This window comes from Schistocerca piceifrons, chromosome 3 (assembly GCF_021461385.2).
Source record: "Schistocerca piceifrons isolate TAMUIC-IGC-003096 chromosome 3, iqSchPice1.1, whole genome shotgun sequence".
Lineage (NCBI taxonomy): Eukaryota > Metazoa > Arthropoda > Insecta > Orthoptera > Acrididae > Schistocerca > Schistocerca piceifrons.
Window position 1 is genome coordinate 96,493,723 of NC_060140.1, and position 24,546 is coordinate 96,518,268.

General features: G+C 44.0%; 1 protein-coding gene across 2 annotated transcripts in view; it reads left to right on the forward strand.

Annotated features, from left to right (window-relative positions):
- Window positions 1-14,360: 14,360 nt before the first annotated feature.
- LOC124790156 (solute carrier family 2, facilitated glucose transporter member 1-like) overlaps window positions 14,361-24,546 on the forward strand; it is a 69,964-nt gene continuing 59,778 nt past the window's right edge. For both annotated transcript variants that reach the window (XM_047257750.1, XM_047257751.1), the window contains exon 1: window positions 14,361-14,769. In XM_047257750.1, coding sequence (XP_047113706.1) covers window positions 14,626-14,769 — 144 coding nt within the window. In that variant the 5' untranslated portion in view covers window positions 14,361-14,625. The remainder of the gene's footprint in view (window positions 14,770-24,546) is intronic.

Here is a 24,546-nt window from a genome sequence, read left to right on the forward strand (position 1 = left end):
GAAAGCAAGCAGTAGTGCTTTAAAAACCATTCTCCCTGCGTCGGCAAATTACGTTTTGTATTCCATCTCGGCTGATTGCTCTTGACTTTCCTGTTACGTTGAAGCTGTGCTCGTTTCAGGTCTCTCACGAAAGCGGCGATAAAAGTCTTAAACGACGATCTCACTAAATTCATTTCCTCTAGTTGGTAGTTTAATGTCAGCCCGAAAACGAACCCATTAAAGTAAGGGCAGTAGTTTCGTTCGAGAGAATGCAGAAGGGACCTGGCCCTGTCTTTCCCCTATTGGTGGTATCATCAATGGCCGAGCGGTTCTAGGCGCTTCAGTCTGGATCCGCGCGACCGCTATGGTAGCAGGTTCGAATCCTGCCTCGGGCATGGATGTGTGTGATGTCCTTAGGTTAGTTCGGTTAAGTAGTTCTAAGTTCTAGGGGACTGAAGATCTCAAATGTTAAGTCCCATAGTGCTCAGAGCCATTTGAACCATTTAATATGGCCAACATCCTGTCTTGGAGCGCGTCCTTCCTTTTTTCCTTTCGCACGACCTTATCGCCAAGTACTTAGAATAAGTCTTTAACTCGTCACTGAAGTATACGTTGTATTTTATTTTTACGGATTAAATGTTTTTGCCAGACTGGAATCGAACCTGGAGCCTTGATTATCGTCGAAAATGTTTCGGTGAGCTGTACAGGCACACACGGAAGCGGTGTACCCGGTAACTCTCTCCCTACCTCTAATGGCATCGGCGCAAAAAATCCGACCAGTCTGGTAATAAGATACAGTAGATCAGGAAGTTTAATTACAGGTTCAGTTTGACGAAAAGTGATAGAGGTTTGGTTTCCATTTCCAGAGGATCGAAATGTTAACCCTTCAGGCAATCTAGTAGTGGTAGGTGAAGAAATGGGGTGTCCTACAGCTACCAATAAAGAAGGTAGTATAAAAATATTATTTTATGAGGGGGTTTGTTTGTGTTGTTGCCTCAGATGATGATTAAACGAATATTTTGTCAGGATTTGTAAGTGGTGGGTCCTTGAGGTACGGCAATACGTGAACACGGGAAGTACCGGGTGATCAAAAACTCAGTATAAATTTGAAAACTTAATAAACCAGGGAATAATATAGATAGAGAGGTAAAAATTGACACACATGCATGGAACGACATGGGGTTTTATTAGAACAAAAAAAGTTCACAAAATGTCCGACAGATGGCGCTGGACAGCAAAACGTCAGTTACTCCGCATGACAATCGTGTATAAAAGGAGCTGTAATGAGAGAGAGAATCTCCCCACTCCTCCCCCGGGCTTCCCCTACCCCCATTCCTCCGCTCCTACTCCCGTTTCCTCTGCCATTGGCATCTTTGCTCACCCCTCTCCCTCCCCCCTCTTCACAGGTCCCTGGACTCGCACACGCTACGTGGACATTCGCGCGCCGGAGATCATCGCCATCAGTTTCTCATGTGTGTGCCGTCGTGTTTGTGTTAGTGTTCACCGTCACACTCCAACGTTCACATGTGCCATCGACATCTTCAGTGTTTGTGCGCCGTGCCAACAAGTTTCAGTGCAATTTTCGTCGAGTGTGAACAGCTCTGCGTTTTGTATTTCTGTGTCTACTGTTTTTTCCCCCGTCAATCTATTATGTATCTTCTTCATGTTTTTTCTCATTGTCAACTCGAACGCTGAAGAGCAGCGTAAGATGCTGCTGCCAGCCTACGTATGTATATGTATAGGTATAAAAATTACAATAAAAGAAAAAAAAGAGAGAGAATCAGATGCGCCAGCATTTTTACGATCCTATCGCCATAGGCAGGGGTTCGAATAAGTAAAGTCCGTGACAAATGCAGCTGTGGCGAGAATGATTTCGAAGTTCGAAGCCATGGGTTGCTTAGATGATATACCCTGTAGTGGTCGACCGAGCAGAAGGCATAATGCTGCTGAGACAGTTCAGGAAGGAATGAAGACTGTAGCGGATTCGTCTATGCATGGGAAAGTCAGCGCTCAAGCAGTCACACGTCGCACCGGCATCCCATACACAACTATTTGGTTGGCACTGAGGCGTACCCTCCGATGCTATCGATACAAAATCCATCAGCTTCATGAACTGTTACCTGGCGATTTAGTGAAGCAGAGAGCATTTGCAGTGTGGGGGTTTGAAAAGTTGGCGGAAGATGACGACTGGTTGAGTAGTGTGTTGTGGACCGACGAAGCTCATTTCACGCTCCGAGCGTCTGTCAACGCCCACAACTGCAGAATTTGGGCTACCGAAAATCCTAGGACTGTCGTGGAAACTCCATTGCACGACGAGAAAGTCACGGTATGGGTTGGATTTACCACATCTACCGTTATCGGGCCTTTTTCTTCGAGGAAATGCGTGATTCTGGTTTTGTAACTGCTACCGTGTTGGGTGAGAGGTACGCCGATATGTTACAGAATCGCATCATCCCCAGCCTGGCTGATAAACACGTGCTGGAACGTACGATGTTTATGCAGGTTGGCGCTCCACCCCATATTGCTAGACGCATGAAAGATCTCTTGTGTGCGTCGTTTGGTGATGATCGTGTGGTCAGCCGCCACTTTCGTCATGCTTGGCCTCCCAGGTCCCCAGACCTCAGTCCGTGTGACTATTGGCTTTGGGGTTACCTGAAGTCGCAAGTGTATCGCGATCGGCCGACATCTCTAGGGATGCTGAAAGACAACATCCGACGTGAATGCCTCACCGTAACCCCGAACATGCTTTACAGTGCTGTTCACAACATTATTCCTCGACTACAGCTATTGTTGAGGAATGATGGTGGACATATTGAGCATTTCCTATAAAGAACATCATCTTTGCTTTGTCTTAGTTTGTTATGCTAATTATTGCTATTCTGATCAGATGAAGCGCCATCTGTCGGACATTTTTTGAACTTTTGTATTTTTTTGGTTCTAATAAAGCCCCATGTAATTCCAAGCATGTGTGTCAATTTGTACCTCTCTACCTACATTATTCCGTGATTTAATCAGTTTTCAAATTTATACTGACTTTTTGATCACCTGGTAAGTTTAAACAGTTTTATTAACAAAGACGGATTATAAAAGAGGCATGCTACGTGCATCCATCATCACTGTGTCTGACATCCTAACACCGGCTAATTACGGTCGTATCTAAAGGCTCCGTGGTGAGCTAAGAAAAGAGACCTATTCGCGCCCGAGGCCGCGCTAGTTAATACTGCCCGCTGCTGACGACGGCCAGCCGCGTACTCTCCGTCGCAGTGCGACCAGACCCCCGTCTACTGACCAAGCAAACTGTCAGCATTCCATAAAGGTCGGCTGGCGATCGCGTGTTACGTACCGTACGGCTGGGCGCAACCCATAGAGCCTTACAGTTTGGAGGTTGTACTGTAGTTAAGACCAACACAATGGAGCTGGGCCAGGCGATTTCGGTAACGTTGAAATCAAAGCAGACATTGATCTCTGGACTGGACAAATTAAAAATGTGTGCTTCTTTTTCACACACTTACTGAAACACTCTATGAGCGATTACCTAAGCATATAGTACGATGGTGAGTCAAACGAAAACCTTAAATTTGTAATAACAAATCGAAATTTCGCACTGTTATCCTGTAAGTTGGTAAGCGCGCTACAAACAGCGTGCATAATGGCCTGTAGGTGGCAGCATAGTGCAGCTGCACACATATGGTAGCAGTATCAGTATAAAGATGGCCGCCCCACTTGCGACTTGCACCAGGCAAGAACAGTGTTCTGCTATTCGGTTTTTGCGTAGTGAAGGTGTGAAACCTATTGAAAGTCATCGACGAATGAAGGTTCAGTATGGTGATGCATGTCTGTCACAGCAGCAAGTCTAAGAATTGAGTAGGAAGTTCGCAAATGATGTGACTTCAGTGGAAAATGCTCTTCGTCCAGGTCAGGCACAAGGAGTTGTGACTCCACAGAACATTGCAGCAGTTGAAGCCATAGTGAAGGAAAACCGAGGAGTGACACTACATGACATTGCAGCATGTTTACAGATTAGTCATGGGTCAGCACACCACATTGTGCATGATGTGCTCCAGTTTCACAAAGTGTCTGCAAGATGGGTGCCACGGCAGCTGACTCCTGAAATGAGAGAACGACGTGTTGATGCTTGTGAAGAACTTCTTCGGCGCTTTGAACGAGAAAGTGATGGCTTCCTCGCAAGAATCGTTCTAGGGACGAAACCCGTTTTCACTTCCACCAACCGGAAACGAAGAGAGCGAGCAAGGAACGGCGCCATTCCTCATCACCAAAACCAAAGAAGTTTTGAACTTTGAGACGAAAAGGCGTCATTTTGGAGCATTACATGCATAAAGGGACTACTGTCACCACTGAATCATACGCAGATCTCCTAAAAATCATTTGCGGCCTGCAATCAAATCAAAGGGACGTGGACTGCTGTCAGCAGGTGTACTTTTGCAACATGACAATGCAAGGCCCCACATTGCCCGTGCAACAGATGCAACAATCACAGACCTGCAGTTTGAGTGTCTTCCTCATCCACCATACTCACCAGACCTTGCCCCAAGTGATTTCCCTATGTTTGGACCACTCGTAGACGCAATGTGAGGAAAGAAGTTCCGTTCTCATCAAGAGGTAAGCCACACAGTGCATGGGTGGTTGCGTGGACTACCAAAAGAAATTTTTCTAAAGGAATTTACGCACTTTGTAAGCGCTGGAGGACTTGCATTGAGCGTGGGGAAGATTATGTTGAAAAGTGATATAGCTTTGCACCACTTCTGCACAGTGAATAATATTTTTAAAAATATTTAAGGTTTTCATTTGACTCACCCTCGCACAATAAACTTATTCTCATCTCAGAAGGATACTATATTATTTTACAGAATCACAAAACACGCGTATTTAGAGAAGTACAAAGTAAATCCTAGGGTGTACGAAAAGTGGAGGTGTTGATGACGAATATTCTTGCACCAAGAGAGTAGGGATGGCGGTTATCGCTGAACCAACCGGTTTTTGGTTGTATCTGTATTTTTCCACGTCACTTTAATCTGGCTGTTAAAACTACTTAAAACAACCCGTTTCCGAAACAACCAATTTTTTACTTCCTATAATAAACGGAGAAATCAAACAAAAATTGACAATTTTGACTGACTCAGTTTCAAGTTACAAGATTCAAAATATTACATTAAACAGTCAAGTGAAAGACAACTAGATCATCCAGTGTTGGCTGCTTTTCTCGAAAAGTAATAAGTGGTTAAATACTAGTAAAAATCGCCAGTATTTTCCTATTCATTCTGCTTCTTTTTTTTTAACTCAGCTTAAAAATCATGTTGTAATCGGGGATCGCAACACTATTTGGACATTACGAAAGCTCAGTTCTAAAGGGTGAAAACCGAGGATGAAGAACTGTTTTTCTTATTAATTTGTCCGTCTTCAACGGTTACAAACAGGGAAAGGTGTGTCGCGCAGACACAGGCAGCAGACCAGCTACCTTCTCTTTTTATTGTATACTATGAATGAATCTTTTAAGTTTTTAATTTATTACTGTCACCATAATGTCCTTCCTCTTCTATTATTTCACAGAAATGGCAGACAACTCTAATCTTTTAAAGGAAGTGAAGCATTGTACTTCATTACTACCTAACTTCGTAAAGATATTTCAAGACTAGTAGCGGTGCCATTCTGCAATACAACTGATGTCCAGTGATGACAGCCAGTAACTACCATCCAGACAAGGTGGAGGGCAACTCTTGCACACGGCACGTACACGCGAACATTAAGCCACGACACACAGCAACAGTGACGTTATTGTCTCAGTAGTGTTGAACCGATTCTTACGCCATGTATTTGCTGTTCGATTCTGTCGACACTGTTATTAAAATAGCACTGATCGCTCTTCCCATTTTCTATAATAACGCAAGGTGTCAAACCAATGCAAATTTTACGAATGTAAATTACTCCTTTTTCTCACAAAAAAAAGGTTTATTTAAAAACGAAAAATTTTAACATTGCTGTTATAGCTAATAGATATTTCGGGTTTTTACTGGGTTATTAGTAAAAAATAATAAAAACTGTGGTAACCGAGACCAAACAAATACAGAAAAATATCGGTTATTCAGAACTAAAATACCGGTGTCGATTTTACCGAGCGGTCTTCCCAATCCCTACCAGAGAGACACTGATGCAGACTAAATTTTTCGTCTCTTGGTCTTGAGCCGTGAGAAAATATGGAGCACATAACTAGCGCTCGGTAACTATGAAGCAAATTGCGTAACCATACACCGTGTGACAGCATTCGCCTGCGTTATTTCTTTGTTTGTCGTCCTCGGTGTCGACGTACAGACCAAACATTATCCTCCTCTATTCTTTTTTTATTTCACACATTGCCATCATTATCAACTACAAATTCAAACACCCCATCCTCATCACAACTGGATTCGTCGTTGCCATCATCATTACAACTGCTGTCAGAATCAGACCCACTTTCACTCTCTATATGCTTTAGATTTTGTACCTCTTCCAGCTTTTCCTCCATTTAAGTCAATTTTGAATCTACGTTTTCATTTACTTTTACCAGTTTTTCTTCTACCACTATTGCACGCTTCTTTTCTACCGCAGTTTCTGAATCATTTTTAATGGTTAAGTTTAACTCTACTTTCAGCACAAAATTTCTTGGAAACCTCCACCTTCCTACTATTGTCATCACAAAGTTTCTGTCTCTCTTCTACACATTTACTACTCAACGTTAATTTCTCATTAGTATTATGTACTTTCTTTATGCTATTTCCCAACCTACTAATATCCTTTTTCATGCTATTTTCCATCCTACTAATATCTTCTTTTGTCGCTATATTACTCAAACAACTCAAACTACTCATAATTTGCCTTAACATCGCTTCCACTTTTCCGTTTGCCATAAACTTTCGTTCTTGCTCATTTTTGCTACTAGGTTCCCCTCCTTAAACTCCTTAATCTCACTCCCTTCAGTACCGTTTTCGTCCATTTCGCTCACATCACCGCACAATGTAGATGCCGCTTTTGTCATTTCATATACAACAGGACACTCGTCCCCATTATTCAAACTCGTATTCATGTTTGATTTATAACCACTATCGATCTACAGAACCAGTCCCACTTATGTCCTTCTGTTCATTTAACAACTTATCGTCTGCAGCTTTCTTTTCAATCACATTGTCTTGTTTGTTAAGACCATTCATTATGTATCACCTAATATAAAACGGCTTCTGCTACGAAATACCTTATTTTTCAGTCACTCGTGTCCTGCTTCTGTTGTTGCTGCTGCTGCAGTCGTCATCTCGGTCCACCGTCTGCACAGCATGGCAAGTTGTAGTTCTCTTGGTGAAGACTTGTTTATCCCAGTCAGCTGTGTCCACCTGTGTGCTGATTCGCTGCTCCTGTACTCAATGGCTGCTTCCATAGAAACCACTTGCTGATTGGCTGCTGTCATACCGTGACCATGAAACCCAAGAACTGAGTAGCTGTTGCACTTTGTGCACTATAAATCGCTCTTGATTTCACTGTTCAAAGTTTGCAGGTTCTAGTTTATTGTGCCCACATGCAAATATCCTCACACGGGCACCAATGTGTGACGGTTCGTCTTCTTTATTTCTTTGTTTGTTGATCTCGGTGTCGACGTACTGTCTGAAAAATGGGGTGCAAAAGTGCAGTACTGTCTACTGTAAATGATGTAGCTGACAGTTGCACATTGGAGTTTCATAGATGTTTTCTTGCCGGCCGGTGTGGCCGAGCGGCTCTAGGCGCTTCAGTCTGGAACCGCGCGACCCCTACGGTCGCAGGTTCGAATCCTGCCTCGGGCACGGATGTGTGTGATTTCCTTAGGTTAGTTAGGTTTAAGTAGTTCTAAGTTCTAGGGGACTGATGGCCTCAGATGTTAAGTCCCATAGTGCTCAGAGCCATTTGAACCATTTTTGATGTTTACTTTCACTTTTCACCCCCCTCCCCCACCCCCCACCCAATATACACATTTAATATGACCAGTGTACTGCTGTTTAACTTTCGATAAGCCTCATTAATAGATTTCAGGCGAACATCCACATACTGCTAAAGTAGTTTACTGTTGAATATCTATGAACAGTAAAAACATAACCACATAATTCACAGTTCTTTCGGAATAATCAGGTATGTATGGAGCAGACACTGTCACACGGCCTAATTGTGTAACACTTATTTCACAGATAAGTTGAAGCATTGTTGTTCTAACCAATACAGGTCTCTCGTCTGAAACCCAGCTGTGGACTGACTGTCTCGGGCCCAAAAATTAGGTCCTTATATATCCCCACAATAATAGGTCGTGAAACTACACATTTTTCCAAGTTTAATTTACAAAAATTAGAATAAAAACTTAAGTCATTAAATTAACTGAATACATAGAAAAATTGTTTCTTTTTAAAAGTTTCTTCTGCTACAAGGGTTAAGCCGAATTATTTGTTTGAATCATGAAATTAACATATGTAGTTACGCAAACAATTCTATTGATAAAACTGTTAATTACTTTGGTATTAATGAAGGGCTGGCTTTGCTAACATGCTTTCAAATAGAGCTACATAGATACTTCAAGATTACTAGTATTTCGTCTTCCAACTGTTTATAATTAGTACAGAATTTATATTTGTTTATAAGTCAACAATAGAATTTAAGTTACGAAACAGTTAATGATTTCGCCCTATAATGAAAGCATTAACTAGAAACAGTGAAAATAAATTATAAAATGAATTACATACATAAACTTAGCACAAAATTAGATCGGGTGTTATATTCTTTAAAACTGAAGGCCAACCTTTCTGCTTTATGAAAATGCAGATTATATTCACGTATCCAGAATGAGATTTTCACTCTGCAGCTAAGTGCGCACACTCCGCCGCAGGGTGAAAAACTCGTTCTGGAAACATCCCGCAGGCTGTGGCTAAGCCATTTCTCCGCAATATCCTTTCTTTCAGGAGTGCTAGTTGTGCGGGGATCGCAGGAGAGCTTCTGTAAAGTTTGGAAGGTATGAGACGAGATACTGGCAGAAGTGAAGCTGTGAGCACCGGGCGTGAGTCGCGCTTGGGTAGCTCAGTGGTGCCGGCACGGTAGCTCAGCGTGTTCGGTTAGGAGGCTGCGTGCTCTCTGTAATAAAAAAACTGAGTCAAGGACTCAACGATCAGCTGAACGGATATCCTGTGACGCCCGCCCAGACCAAACGCAAACTACTGTAGCGAAAAAAAAGAAAAAAAAATGGTAGAGCTCTTGCCCCCGAAAGGCAAAGGTCCCGAGTTCGAGTCTCGGTCCGGCACACAATTTTAATCTGCCAGGAAGCTTTATATTCACGTATGTTAATGGTAATTAGTTAAAAGTGGACGAACAAATTTAAGGATGCAGATGGCAAAACAAGAGGGGAAGTAAAATTATTTCGCCTTGTTTTGTCAACTGTAGTGGTTGGGCTAGTGGTAATTTAGATCATGTTATTCCTTTCTGCATTATTAAAACATATTTTCAGAAACAGCGTCCCATACGGAATACCACGACGCCGATATGTTATTCTGTTCACTTATTGCTGTGGCCACCGAACGTTCTGTGTAGGCGTTGACATATATCTTAAACAAGATTTATGCTCTGTTTGGCGGTGCACATATTGCAACCCCAGGGCTCTTTCGTTACTTCCAGCAGGGATCTAGATACATCAAATGGAGTCGCTATCGCACGCTAGTACAGTGGTACTGGACCCAAAGGAATCTGTTTCGAATCATGTTGTATGTATGTTGTACGTTAACCGGGGACCTAGAAACGGCGGAGATGCTCCGTCCCCGCCGCAGCCGCAGTGGTCCACAACCCCACGACGACTGCCGCAGTTTACTTCACCCCTCCGCCGCCTCACATCGAACCCAGGGTTATTGTGCGTTTCGGCCCCCGTTGGACCCCCCAGGGAACGTCTCACACCAGACGAGTGTAACCCCTATGTTTGCGTGGTAGAGTAATGGTGGTGTACGCGTACGTGGAGAACTTGTTTGCGCAGCAATCGCCGACATAGTGTAACTGAGGCGGAATAAGAGGAACCAGCCGGCATTCGCCGAGGCAGATGGAAAACCGCCTAAAAACCATCCACAGACTGGCCGGTTCACCGGACCTCGACACAAATTCGAATCATAGATGTCAATAAATTTGCGATACCAGAATTTGGCGACTGGGGAGGAGAAGTTGGGAGAGAGGGGGTGGCGTACACTTCTTGATTGTCAGACGTTGCGCCAAAGTCCAGCATTAATCTTCAGACCTCTCCGCAGTGTCAAATCATGTGAGGGCATGTGACGTTGTTGACGGTGATCTGTCCACCGGATGTTGACTTTCAGCTTGGCGGCCCCTTTGGTGCTATTCGAGAGAAGCGGGCAATGTGCTAGCACTGGGTTTTAAACTATCTCTTTTTCCTCATCATCAACAACATATAGGCGACACTAAAACTACATACGCATTCATCACAGTCACCTACACTCAACGTGTCCACTTGCGAAGCAATATTCACATATCGTGCCACCGTGCATGAGGAAAGAAAACCTGTCTAATTAGGCAGCTGAATCTTCCCCTCAACATCTTCCAACGAACAAGCCATACTACATTACTTTAGGTGTAATGATGGAATTTTACATGTTTTGTTTCTATTTGTAACGCATCTCTTCGGTTTGACAGAAAAGTTATCATCAACCCGCAGATTGATTTGAACCCACAGTGCTTTATCAGGTTTGGTCCTATTGGATGTGTGGTGCTCTGGACTTCCTGCATTTGAAGTGCCTTCCGTAGCGACTTACAGGGGGACTTAACAATATTGCACCATCGGCCGTTATTTTGATATTGTTTTATTAGGCTACCAGTTTCGACATTCCAATCACGTAATCATCAGGCCTGTGCGTGAATGACGCCAAGTACCACCGGTGCGTGTAGAAGACAAGGCATCATTATTCGTATCTGGTTCCACAGCTTCATGAACATCTGTGCTCTTCACACTTGTGACAGTGACTCAGTTTCAAATGCTTCAAATGGCTCTGAGCACTATGGGACTTAACATCTGAGGTCATCAGTCCCCTAGACTTAGAACTACTTAAACCTAACTAACCTAAGGACATCACACACATCCGTGCTCGAGGCAGGATTCGAGCCTGCGACCGTAGCAGCAGCGCGGTTTCGGACTGAAGCGCCCAGAGCCGCTCGGCCACCCAGGCCGGCCAAACTCAGTTTGCTATCACATGTGTGAAGACCACAGCATGCTCATGAATTTCGGGTCTCAGCAGCACATGATGCGAATATTGACGCCTTGTCTTACAGATGCACAAGTGGCACTTACGAGAGAAAATCCCCATCGCACCCCACCGAGTTTAGTGGTAACACTGCCCCATTGGACAGCCCGTCAAAAACTGAACACAGATCAGGCAAAGAGGAAGGTTGTATACTGAACTGTGGAAAAAAAGAAACAAAATAGAAGCAGTGAAAGGTTTCAAGATCAAAATGTGCAACATCGAGCTACTGTCACTGAGTGTGGAGTCGTGATCATGTCATGATATTGGGCTGCGATGGGGGAGATCCGGGTTCAGATCTCCGTCGTCCCACCACTTTTTTTTCCGCAAAATTATGAGCTGTCCGTCCGATCATTGACGTGTCTGTTACCTGTATTCAAATTTGTGTCTGTATGGTGTTTGAACATCCGTTTGCAACAGCGATATGTTACGAAGGGACCTCCAGACGTACGTACCTCCTATTTGTTCTACACAAGTAGTGCATCTTGCGTTCCGATTTGGAAGTTTTGACTCCTTAATTCCTTCGGTGTTACCATAGTTCACGCAACTTTATTTGTTGCTTTCATTTCCGCGAGAGGTCTTTGCGGCATCTCGCCTCGTGTCACCATTCATCACATTAACTTGCGACGGTAATATATTCATATCACATGACTCAAAAATCAATGACCAGTGTAGAGTATGAAAATTGCAAAGACTACAGAAAGAGAACAGAAATGTCAATGACAGGACGGACAGTTAACAAATTCGTAAAAAAGAGAAGATTAGGTATAAGGGAGGATCGAACACGGTTCTGCCGCTTTTTACTCTATCACCGTGGCCACACAACCACGGCACTGTAATTTTTGCGAGTCGCCCGATGTTACACATCTTGAGCTGGGACCATTCACTTTTTCTATTCTGCTTCTTTTCTCACAGTTCTGTACACTTTCTTCTTGTTCTCATGCTTGAACTTTCAGTGTTTGACTGACAACCCACTGAGCCATTTTAGCACTAAATCTGAAGGAGGTGTGATGTGGTGTTTCCCTTGTTAGTGTCATTCATGCGACAGGCCTGAAGATGACGTGACTGGAACATCGAAACTGGTTGCCTAATAAAACAGTATCAAAGTAACGGCAGTTGGTACAATACCATTACATTTCACCAACTAACTGCTGTTTCACACTCCAGAGCCCACGATGGAATTAGATTTGCTTAACAATGGGATTCACTGAAAGACTTCGAACCACTATACACCGTAGCAGTATTCACATTAGCGTACGACTGGCAGAGGTGACAGAGGCGGCAAGTGATATATATATATATATATATATATATATATATATATATATATATATATATATATATATATGTTGTTCACGTGGTCTTCAGTCCTGAGACAGGTTTGATGCAGCTCTCCATGCTACTCTATCTTGTGCAAGCTTCTTCATCTCCCAGTACCTACTGCAACCTACATCCTTCTGAATCTGTTTAGTGTATTCATCTCTTGGTCTCCCTCTACGATTTTTACACTCCACGCTGCCCTCCAATACTAAATTGGTGATGCCTTGATGCCTCTGAATATACCCTACCAACCGATCCCTTCTTGTAGTCACGTTGTGCCACAAACTTCTCTCCAATTCTATTCAATACCTCCTCATTAGTTATGTGATCTACCCATCTAATCTTCAGCATTCTTCTGTAGCACCACATTTCGAAAGCTTCTATTCTTTTCTTGTCTAAACTATTTATCGTACACGTTTCACTTCCATACATAACTACAATCCATACAAATACTTTCAGAAAAGACTTCCTGACACTTAAATCTATACTCGATGTTAACACATTTCTCTTCTTGAGAAACGCTTTCCTTGCCATTGCCAGTCTACATTTTATATCCTCTCTACTTCGACCATCATTAGTTATTTTGCTCTCCAAATAGCAAATCTCCTTTACTACTTTAGCGTCTCATTTCCTAATCTAATTCCCGCACCATCGTCAGATTTAATTCGACTACATTCCGTTATCCTCGTTTTGCTTTTGTTGATGTTCATCTTATATCCTTCTTTCAAGACACTGTCCATTCCGGTCAGCTGCTCTTCCAGGTCTCTTGCTGTCTCTGACAGAATTACAATATCATCGGCGAACCTCGAAGTTTTTATTTTTTCTCCATGGATTTTAATTCCCACTCCGATTTTTTCTTTTGTTTCCTTTACTGCTTGCTCAATATACAGATTGAATAACATCGGGAATAGGCTACAACCCTGTCTCACTCCCTTCCCAACCACTGCTTCCCTTTCATGTCCCTCGACTCTTATAACTGCCATCTGGTTTCTGTACAAATTGTAAATAGCCTTTCGCTCCCTGTATTTTACCCCTGCCATCTTCAGAATTTGAAAGAGAGTATTTCTGTCAACATTGTCAAAAGCTTTCCCTAAGTCTACAAATGCTAGAAACGTAGGTATGCCTTTCCTTAATCTATTTTCTAAGATAAGTTGTAGTGTCGGTATTGTCTCACGTGTTCCAACATTTCTATATATATATATATATATATATATATATATATATATATATATATATATATAATACCTAGAGGCCATCGGAAATCGAAGTGTGGTTTTCTAGATACGTAGCGTTGAACTTAACCTACTGAACGACTTTTGAAATTTATTTTCAGCCCTACATTAGACTCTTCATTATCACCTTCTTCGGCAACATAATTTCTATTAATGTCCCGTCCAACGAGCCATGCTATAACTCTCTCACTCCATGTTTCGGACACTCTTGTTCACCGATGTTTTTTTTGTGGATTTATTTTATTTTGTAACTCTTGCGCCATGCTAATTAGCAAAGAAGCACTCGTTTATTCATTACAGTTAACGTTTAAACACTAGTGTAGAACCTATTGGCCGAGGACGTCTACAATCAGTAAAAGTGGTGGGGAATGCAGTGACGAAATCCGACCTCAGAGTGTCTTACGCTAGCCGATAGTAACGGGTTGAGTTCACGACCCATTCACATTTGCTTATCACGGCGGGAATACGAAGAAAAGAAGAATAAAAGAGACCCGGGGCACAAATTACAGCAAGAGTACAACAGTCACCGAGCGCGTATATAACCGTTTACACTGTCGCGCGCCCGCGGGTACTGCAAGAACTTCGGAGGCAGCCGTGGTGCCATTAGACCGCCGTGACGGAGTTACGGATATCTGCCGCTAGTTCCTGCACGTCGCGCCTCTCCCTGGATAAGCGATTCGACAGCACCGACACCCGTCCGACTTGCTAGCGGGCATCTGTTCGGGCATTCGGCGGGCTGCCGCAGTAGTAGAACGGTTGCAGTGGAGTAAGCTGCAGTGCAGTCACCAGTGTAGGGAGTGTCGACCGAGATGCCGTCCGCCTTGGCTTCGTTCTTCGTGAACGGCGTGGTGCTCTGCATGTACGGCAGCTATGGGCTTGCGGCCATGCTGGAACGCGTTACCTCCTCCTGGGCACACGTCACTTGCACGAGGCGCAGCTACGCCCAGACAGAGGTGAGTGGACGTTCCCCGCCTTACTTATACTCGAAGGAAAAGAATAAAGTGCTGCTTTTGTCAGGTAGATCGATCGAGTTCGAATAGCCTAGCTCCACCTGCAAACAGGACCACTGTTGCTTCGTGATACGAGAAGTGCGATCAGGAAGCGTTCGTACCTTTTTCCGGTTGCAGTCGGGCGTTTCAGCGAATGTAATTTATCAAATGGCTAGCCTTAAACTTCTCATTTTTATTTGAGCGCTGTATAACATGCCACTTTCAATAAAAGGACAGACTACCATTGACAAAAATCTACCTGCAGATGTATGTCAGTTTGCGGAATTTTAAAAGTGGGCATGCTCGAATTACATAGTTTTTGTACCTCGTATTTGGTTAGTTTTTATATAGGGCGTCAGGAAGTCGTCGTTACAAACTTGTAGGGCTTGTAGAGAGGAGTGAGTACGTAATATTTTGAATAGGAACCCATGCCCAGAAACGTACTGTTTCGGTTCTACGACGATTTAGATTCAGGTTCACCCAAATTTTTTCATAAGTGGTCAGCCAGTCTCATTTCCCTGTGCTGTTCTTTTAGCTCTTTTGTGGTTTGTTTTCCCTCTTTTACTTTCTCGATTAGCTGTCTTGCCTCCTCATTGGTTTTAGTGCATATGAGAGCGTCTGTGCGATAGTCAGTGTGTGGTCGTTTCGTGTGCATGCGTGTACGACAGTTTTTCTTCTTATCGACATTTGTTTGTTTTCATCGATGTCAGGGCGCTGATAACCTCGCCGTTGGGCGCCCATAAGTTCCCAAAACACACACACACACACACACACACACACACACACACACACACAATCCAGGTGTGTAACGCGTCCACGTCTGGTGAAGGAAAAAGAAAAGTCTAAGGACTTGCTTGTCCTGGTATCTAATAGGGTAGACAGGATGACGTGCACTACTTCTTGTGACGTCGTATGCAAAGTTTAATTTACGAGACTCCTGTAGAGACAGGGGAAGACCTGCTTACAAGAGTTCTGGTCGCTGCACTGGAAACTGAAGTGACACCAAGTGGGACGTAGAGTGTAGCAGAACATGCTTTGTAGGTACAACACTGTAATAACGTCGGTGGTGGGTGCACCGAGCCGCTGTACGTACAGTATTCTGGGTCCTTTCTTATTTTGTAATAATGTAAACACGTAATGTTTAAGTTTTAATACAAACGAATGTGCTCAAGTAATACGTGGATGCTTCTTTATGTTTCCTTTCGAAATGTTGCCTAACAATTGTCCTGCGTCACGTCTAATTGAGTTCCTCAAGCAGAAGTGGATCAGTTAAACATCTGAACTGGAACCGTCATAGAACGGAAACTGTATGTATCCGTACATGGAATTGACGGAAAGTCACCGAGTAAAACAGAAGTGATTTCTGGAGCTCCTCAAGGTAGTGTTACAGGCTCTTTGCTGTTCCTTATCTGTATTAACGATTTTCGAGATAAAAATGGCTATGAGCACTATGGGACTTAACAGCTATGGTCATCAGTCCCCTAGAACTTAGAACTACTTAAACCTAACTAACCTAAGGACATCACACAACACCCAGTCATCACAAGGCAGAGAAAATCCCTGACCCCCCCGGGAACCCGGGACTTTCGAGACAATCTGAGCAGCCGTCTTCGGTTGTTAGCAGATGACGCTGTCGTTTATCGACCAATAAAGTCACCAGAAGACCAGAACAAACCGCAAAACAATTTAGAAAAGATATCGGAATGGTGCGAAATGTGGCAGTTGACCCTAAATAACGAAAAGTGTGAGGTCATCCAAATGAGTACTAAAAGAAACTCGTTAAACTTCGGTTACACGATAAATCAGTCTAATCTAAAAGCCGTAAATTCAACTAAATACCTAGGATTTACAATTACGAACAACTTAAATTGGAAAGAACACATAGAAAATGTTGTGGGGAAGGCTAACCAAAGATTGCGTTTTATTGGCAGGACACTTAGAAAATGTAACAGATCTACTTAAGGAGGACTGCCTACACTACGCTTGTCCGTCCTCTTTTAGAATACTGCTGCGCGGTGTAGGATCCCTAGCAGACAGGACTGACGGAGTACATCGAAAAAGTTCAAAGGAAGGCAGCACATTTTATGTTATCGCGAAATATGGGAGAGAGTATCACATCAATGATACAGGATTTGGGCTGGACATCATTAAAAGAAAGGCGTTTTTCGTTGCGACGGAATCTTCTCACGAAATTCCAATCACCAACTTTCTCCTCAGAATGCGAAAATATTGTGTTGACACCAACCTACATAGCGAGGAACGATCACCAAGATAAAATAAGGGAAATCAGAGCTCGTACGGAGCGATATAGGTGCCCATTCTTTCTGCGCGCTATACGAGTTTGGAATAATAGGGAATTGTGAAGGTGGTTCGATGAACCCTCTGCGAGGCACTTAAATTTGATTTGCAGAGTATCCATGTAGGTGTAGATACATGGGCTCCTATTCAAAATATTATGTACTTACACCATTCTAAAACTTGTAGAAATTTGTAACGAGAATTTCCGAACACCCTGAACGTTGACTTTGTTGCCTTCGGAATATGATTCTTATCTTCGGATTTTCCTATACGAAGAAATCTGAAACTTTTCAAGATTATAAATGTTCGATATATATTTCTAAGTGCGAAGTAATAAATGCTCACACTTGTGACTTCTGTATTCTTAAGCACTTCAAACAAAAGGGTGCCAAAGAAGTTCCATCAGCTCCCATTACTTGCAGACTCCATCTAAATACAAAACATTTTTGTCCCTTACAAACGACTTCTCACGGCTCTCTCGTAGAAGGTAAACTCCCCATCGCACCCCCTCACATTTAGTGATAAGCTAGCCCAGTGGATAGCCCATCAACTACTGAACACTGATCAAGCAAGGAAACAGGAAGAAGGTGTACTGAACTGTGGAAAAAAGAAGAAAAATAGAAACTGTGAACGGTCCAAGCTCAAGATGTGCAGCACCGAGCTGAATTGGAAGAACCCTGACGTCGTGGTTGGCGTTTGGTGACGGCGTTGTACTGCAAAACGGTAGAAACGATTTCAAATATCACTCGTGCCCCATTTTTTTCCTTTTCACAAAATTATGAATTTTTCGTCCGGTGATTGACGTGTCTGTTCTCTTTGTGTAGTCTTGGCAACTGTCCTAGTGTACAGTGGTTGTAGAATATGAGTCATGTAGTAAGAATATATTACCGTCGCAAGTAAATGCGATGAACAGTGAGAGCAAGCGTGATGCCGCATACACCTCTCACAGAAATGAAAATAACAAACAAACGGGTGTGAACTATGTTACAACAAAGGAATCCAAAAGTCAAAACTTCCAAAACGGAACGCAAGAGTCATAACATGTTGTACTTGTCTAGAACAAATACGAGATACGTACGTCTTCCTTACACCTCGCTGTTGCAAACGGACGTTACACCACGACACAGACACAGATTTGAATACAGCGAACAGGCACGTCAATGACCGGACAGACAGTTCATAATTTTGTAAGAAAAAGAAATGGGGCACGAGGGAGACTGGAACACGAAACTTCCCCTTCGTCGTCCATCACCGTGGCCATATAACTACGAACCCAGGATTCTTCAAATTCGTTCGATGTTGCACATCTTGAATTTAGACTGTCCACTGTTTCTATTTTGCTTCTTTTTTCACAGTTCGGCACACCTTCTTCGTGTTTCCATGCTTGATCTGTATTCAGTTTTTAACGGGCTACCCTTGAGCCATCTTACCACTAAATTTAGTGGTAAGATGCGACGAGGAGTTTCCCTTATTAGACCTACTCATCCCGCCAATGCAGAAAGAATAACTATTACGATTGTATACAAAGGATCTAAGTTAGTATTTAAATTAACTTATAAATTCTTCACTTCAAGATTAACAACGTTCACTGGAAATTTTGTAAATAACTTTATAAAATTTACGGCTATGTTCGTACTCACGTCAAATGTAAGCAGTAAGGCACAACACATTACGTCGACGTACAAATAGTGCTGGATGAAGCCAAAGCCCATACATGTGTAATTATCGATATCCATCAGAGGGTTCATACTACGCATTAGGCTTGATTACATCACGATATACATGTGCCGCGTGTCTTTCCTTAGAGTTGTAAAATGACTTTTCTCTGCTGTTTCTAAAGACCTTTTTAATTTTGTTTTTGTCATGTGTTAGTTGAGCTTATTCTAACGCTGGTAATGTAGTGATGGCGTGTTCCACGAGACGTTACGTTTCAACTGAACGGAATGTTGTCTAAGTTGTAACTGTATGAGGTGCTACCATGATAATAATCAGTTTGAGGTAGGGACCATGATCTGGATACGGCTGAGTCGGAAGTAATAAGTGAAAATGAGAAAATTGCATATTTACCACTGGGTTGATGCCCACGATGAAAATCGAAATCGAAAAGCACTTATTTTTGTAATAATTTTACTATCTGAACGACACACACAAGGAGCTTCATTCAGAAAGGCTGTTGAAGTGGCACCTCACACCTTGTATGCGAGCATGATCGACACACAGCGTTCGAACAACCTCGCTGTTGTCACAGGCATTGTGAATTCTTGCCAGAAGACCCTTTCAGTTTAGACATGTGATTCCTACACGACACTCGTACTCTGCCGGCCGGGGTGGCCGAGCGGTTCTAGGCGCTACAATCTGGAACCGCGTGACCGCTACGGTCGCAGGTTCGAATCCTGCCTCGGGCATGGATGTGTGTGATGTCTTTAGGTTAGTTAGGTTTAAGTAATTCTAAGTTCTAGGGGACTGATGACCTCAGAAGTTAAGTCCCATAGTGCTCAGAGCCATTTCAACCATTTTGAACTCTTCTTATGAGCCCACGAAAATAAATCAACCTTGCCTACAGTTTTGTCTCCTTACCCGTACATTAAAAATATGTCTGCCAATTTTGTAAGAAGATTCGACGCCTTTGCTGTAGCGAATATTTACTGTGTACTTCAGTTTGCAAGCACAGACTGCAGTCTTTAGAAACCTCTCCGCCTGGCCTGATCGTGTCAGTGAACACAACACCCACTCCACCAGCGCAGTTCACTGCCCCCACCCCTAATGACACAGGCTTACATGTTGATCGAGCATGCCTACACTACAATGCTGGCAATTACACTGAGATAACAAAAGTCACGCGATAGCAATATGCACGTATACATATGGCGGTAGTATCACGTACACAAGGTATAAAAGGGCAGTGCATTAGCGGAGCTGTTATTTCTACTCCGGTGATTCAAGTGGAAAGGGTACGACGTGAATTAACAGATTTTGAACGCAGAATGGTAGTCGGAGTTAGACGCATGGGGCATTCCATTTCGGAAATCGTTAGGGAGTTCAGTATTGCTAGGTACACAGTGTCGAGAGTGTGCTGAGAATACCAAATTTCAGGCATTATCTGTCACCAAGCACAACGCAGTATCCGGCAGCCTTCACTGCACGACCGAGAACAGCGGCGTTTGCGTAGAGTTATCAGTGCTAACAGATAAGCACCACTGCGTGAAATAACAGCAGGGATCATGTGGGACGTACGGTGAACGTATCCTTTAGGACAGTGCCGCGAAATGTGGCGTTAATGGACTATGGCACCAGACGACCGGCGACAGTGACAGTGGGCTGGTCAAATGAGCCCGATTTTAGTTGGTGAGAACCGATGACAGGTTTCGAGTGTGACGCAGATTCCATGAAAGCATGGACCCAAGATGTCAAGGCACTATGCGAGCTGGTGGTGGCTTCGTTATGGTGTGACCTGTGTTTACATGGAATGGATTGGGTCCTCTGGTCCAACTGAACCGATCATTGACTGTAAATGGTTACGTCTGGCTACTTGGAGGCCATTTGCAATCATTCGTGGACTTCATGTCCTCAGAAAATGATGGAATTTTTATGGATGACAATGCGCCATGTCAGTGGGCCACCAGTGTTCGCCAATGGTTTGAAGAACATTCTGGACAGTTCGAGCGAATGATTTGGCCGCCCACATCGGGCACCATGCAATCCCATAGAACATTTCTGCGACATAATCTAGAGGTTAGTTCTTGCACGAAATCCTGCACCGGCAATACTTTCGCAATTGTGGACGGCTCCAGAGGCAACATGCCTCAACATGTCTGCAGAGGACTTCAAGCGACTTGTTGAGTCCAGGCCACATCGAGCTGCTGCGCTATGCTGGGCAGAAGGAGGTCCGATCCGATATTAGGAGGTATCACCACAGTGCGTACGCAGTTCGAATATAATGAATTTCCTTGAGACAGAGAAGTTGCTGTCTATGGATCAGCACGGCTTTAGAAAGCATCGCTCCTGCGAAACGCAACTCGCCCTTTTTTCACAAGATATCTTGCGAACCATGGATGAAGGGTATCAGACGGATGCCATATTCCTTGACTTTCGGAAAGCGTTTGACTCGGTGCCCCACTGCAGACTCCTAACTAAGGTACGAGCATATGGGATTGGTTCCCAAATATGTGAGTGGTTCGAAGACTTCTTAAGTAATAGAACCCAGTACGTTGTCCTCGATGGTGAGTGTTCATCGGAGGTGAGGGTATCATCTGGAGTGCCCCAGGGAACTGTGGTAGGTCCGCTGTTGTTTTCTATCTACATATATCCTTTTGGATAGGGTGGACAGCAATGTGCGGCTGTTTGCTGATGATGCTGTGGTGTACGGGAAGGTGTCGTCGTTGAGTGACTGTAGGAGGATACGAGATGACTTGGACAGGATTTGTGACTGGTGTAAAGAATGGCAGCTAACTCTAAATATAGATAAATGTAAATTAATGCAGATGAATAGGAAAAAGAATCCCGTAATGTTTGAATACTCCGTTAGTAGTGTAGCGCTCGACACAGTCACGTCGATTAAATATTTGGGCGTAACATTGCAGAGCGATATGAAGTGGGACAAGCATGTAATGGCAGTTGTGGGGGAGGCGGACAGTCGTCTTCGGTTCACTGGTAGAATTTTGGGAAGAGTGGTTCATCTGTAAGGGAGACGGCTTATAAAACACTAATACGACCTATTCTTGAGTACTGCTCGAGCGTTTGGGATCCCTATCAGGTCGGATTGAGGGAGGACATAGAAGCAATTCAGAGGCGGGCTGCTAGATTTGTTACTGGTAGGTATGATCATCACGCGAGTGTTACGGAAATGCTACAGGAACTCGGGTGGGAGTCTCTGGAGGAAAGGAGGCGTTCTTTTCGTGAATCGCTACTGAGGAAATTTAGAGAACCAGCATTTGAGGCTGACTGCAGTACAGTTTTACTGCCGCCAACTTATATTTCACGAAAAGACCACAAAGATAAGAGAGATTATGGCTCGTACAGAGGCATATAGGCAGTCATTTTTCCCTCGTTCTGTTTGGGAGTGGAACAGGGGGAGAAGATGCTAGTTGTGGTACGAGGTACCCTCCGCCACGCACCGTATGGTGGATTGCGGAGTATGTATGTAGATGTAGATGTAATACATTACCTGAAAAAAAAAGTGATGCACCCAGAAGATATGGTCAGATGACAGTGTAATTCACGCCGTCAGCGGGTTTCTAAATGATGAAACTGTAATGCTGTGTGACAGACATACCAGCTACCAGAATGCATTAGTGTTCTTCATTTTTAGTGTTATTAATAAGCTTGCTAAGGTATACACGGGGCGTCGAACAGCGTCAGATGTTGAGTGATCGCTGTGAAGGCCAAGATGATACCGCATACTCGTCTGAGGCAGCAGAGTTGGGTAAGCGTCCCATTGCAGGTCGCCAGTTAACTGGCTAGTTAAATCGTGCAGCATTATTTGTTAGGCTCAGATGCGACAGTGGCCCGATGTTGGATTGCAACGGATCGTGAGGGTGGTCATACTCGTCGTCAAGGTTGCAGCCAATTACATTGGACCACCAGAAGGGAAGACCGCCGTATTGCGCACCAAGAACATCGCAACTGTAGTATCCTCTTCGCCACCATAGTAGCTTGTGCCATAAGGAGGCAAGGGAGAGGATGTTGTTATGGGTAGCCAGTATCTTTACTGAACTTTGATTGAGTCCGTGTTTTTGGTACAAGCTCAGCAGTAATAGCGCTGTTGCAGACAATTTCGGTAATCTTGCTATTACACGAATCTGGTTGCTATGTACTGTCCTAGTCTGTGACTCGTTCTGCGAATAACTTACAGATGCCAAACTGGAGTGTGAGTTAGTGCGTCAGTGACGCCCTCTGGCCACCGAGGGCAGCCTAAATACATGCTGTCGAGAGGACGTTGGCGGCGTGTTGCTTGTCGGTGTGTGTCTGGCCTCTCTCGTGATAGGCGCGCTTGATCCAGCGCCTACTGTCGATCTCTGTGCTACATCTTTGCCGACCGGTGTGCTGGCGACAGCTTGCACCAGTAAAGCACCTCCTTTATATCTGAGAATAAATAAGGGACTCCTTGCAATATTTTGTGTCCTCCTGCACCATTCGTCGAACTCGTGCATAGGCTGCCTTTAGCACCACGAAACGAATGGCGGCTTTTGGAGTGGTGCGGCTAGCCGCACGGGACTAGCCGAGCAGTCTGGGGAGCTGCAGTCATGGACTGTGCGACTGGTCCTGGCGGGGGTTCGAGTCCTCCCTCAGGCATGCGTGTGTGTGTTTGTCCTTAGGATAATTTAGGTTAAGTAGTGTGTAAGCTTAGGGACTGATGACCTTAGCAGTTAAGTCCCATAAGATTCCACACACATTTGAACTTTTTTGAGTGGTGCCACAGCTGGGAAGCATGGACTGCTGACAAAAGGAGTCGCACTGTGTCTAGCCACGAGTCGCGATTCTGCTCTACTTCAGACGGCCATTGTCCGTTAGAATGGCGGCGACCTGGGGAAAGGTCGTTCTTCCAATGTTTTCGGGAGACACAGTGGTTTTACTGCTGGTGTCACAGTGTGCGGAGCCATTGGGTATGACTTCAGGTCATGACTGGTAGTGGTTGAGGTAACTCTTACGGTGCAAAGCTATGTCACTGACACCCTGCGCCTTGCGTGCTCCCTCTCATATCACAATATTGCGATGCCATTTTTCAACAGTACAATGCTCGTCCACACATGGCACTCCTCTCTGTCAACTGTCTGCCTGATGTTGAGATACTCCCGCAGCCAGCTACATTTCCAGATCTATCCTTGATACAACATTTACTGCACAAGCTCGCATGTCAGATCCTTCCCAGTGTGAGAATCCAGGATATGAAGTACCGGGTGCAACAGTTTTGCGTCAACCTGCGTCTGGAGACAATAGAACAATTTTGTGACATACTTCCCAACCGAATCGGTGAATGCATGCATGCAGGCTCAAATGTCTCTGAGCACTATGGGACTTAACATCTGAGGTCATCAGTCCCCTAGAACTTAAAACTGCTTAAACCTAAGAACATCACACATATCCGTGCCCGAGGCGGGATTCGAACCTGCGACCGTAGCAGTCGCGCGGTTCCGGACTGCAGCGCCTAGAACCGGTCGGCCACCGCTGCCGGCTGCATGCAGGTCACAGGGGGTGCAACGTCATATTGATAGTAACGCTTGTACTGCCGAGTTCTTTGTAAACCTGACTCGATACTGTAATTACTGAAATAACATCACAAACTCTCTCAACCAATGAAGTTTCATTTCGTTTCCTCATCCCATTATGAGAGATTCACGTTTTTCGTAGGACGATGTAAGCGAATTCATTACATCGTAAAAACAAAGTGGCGTAGGTTCTCATATTCTTCTCGCGGAGTTATTCCACAAACATTTAGCTTCGTAA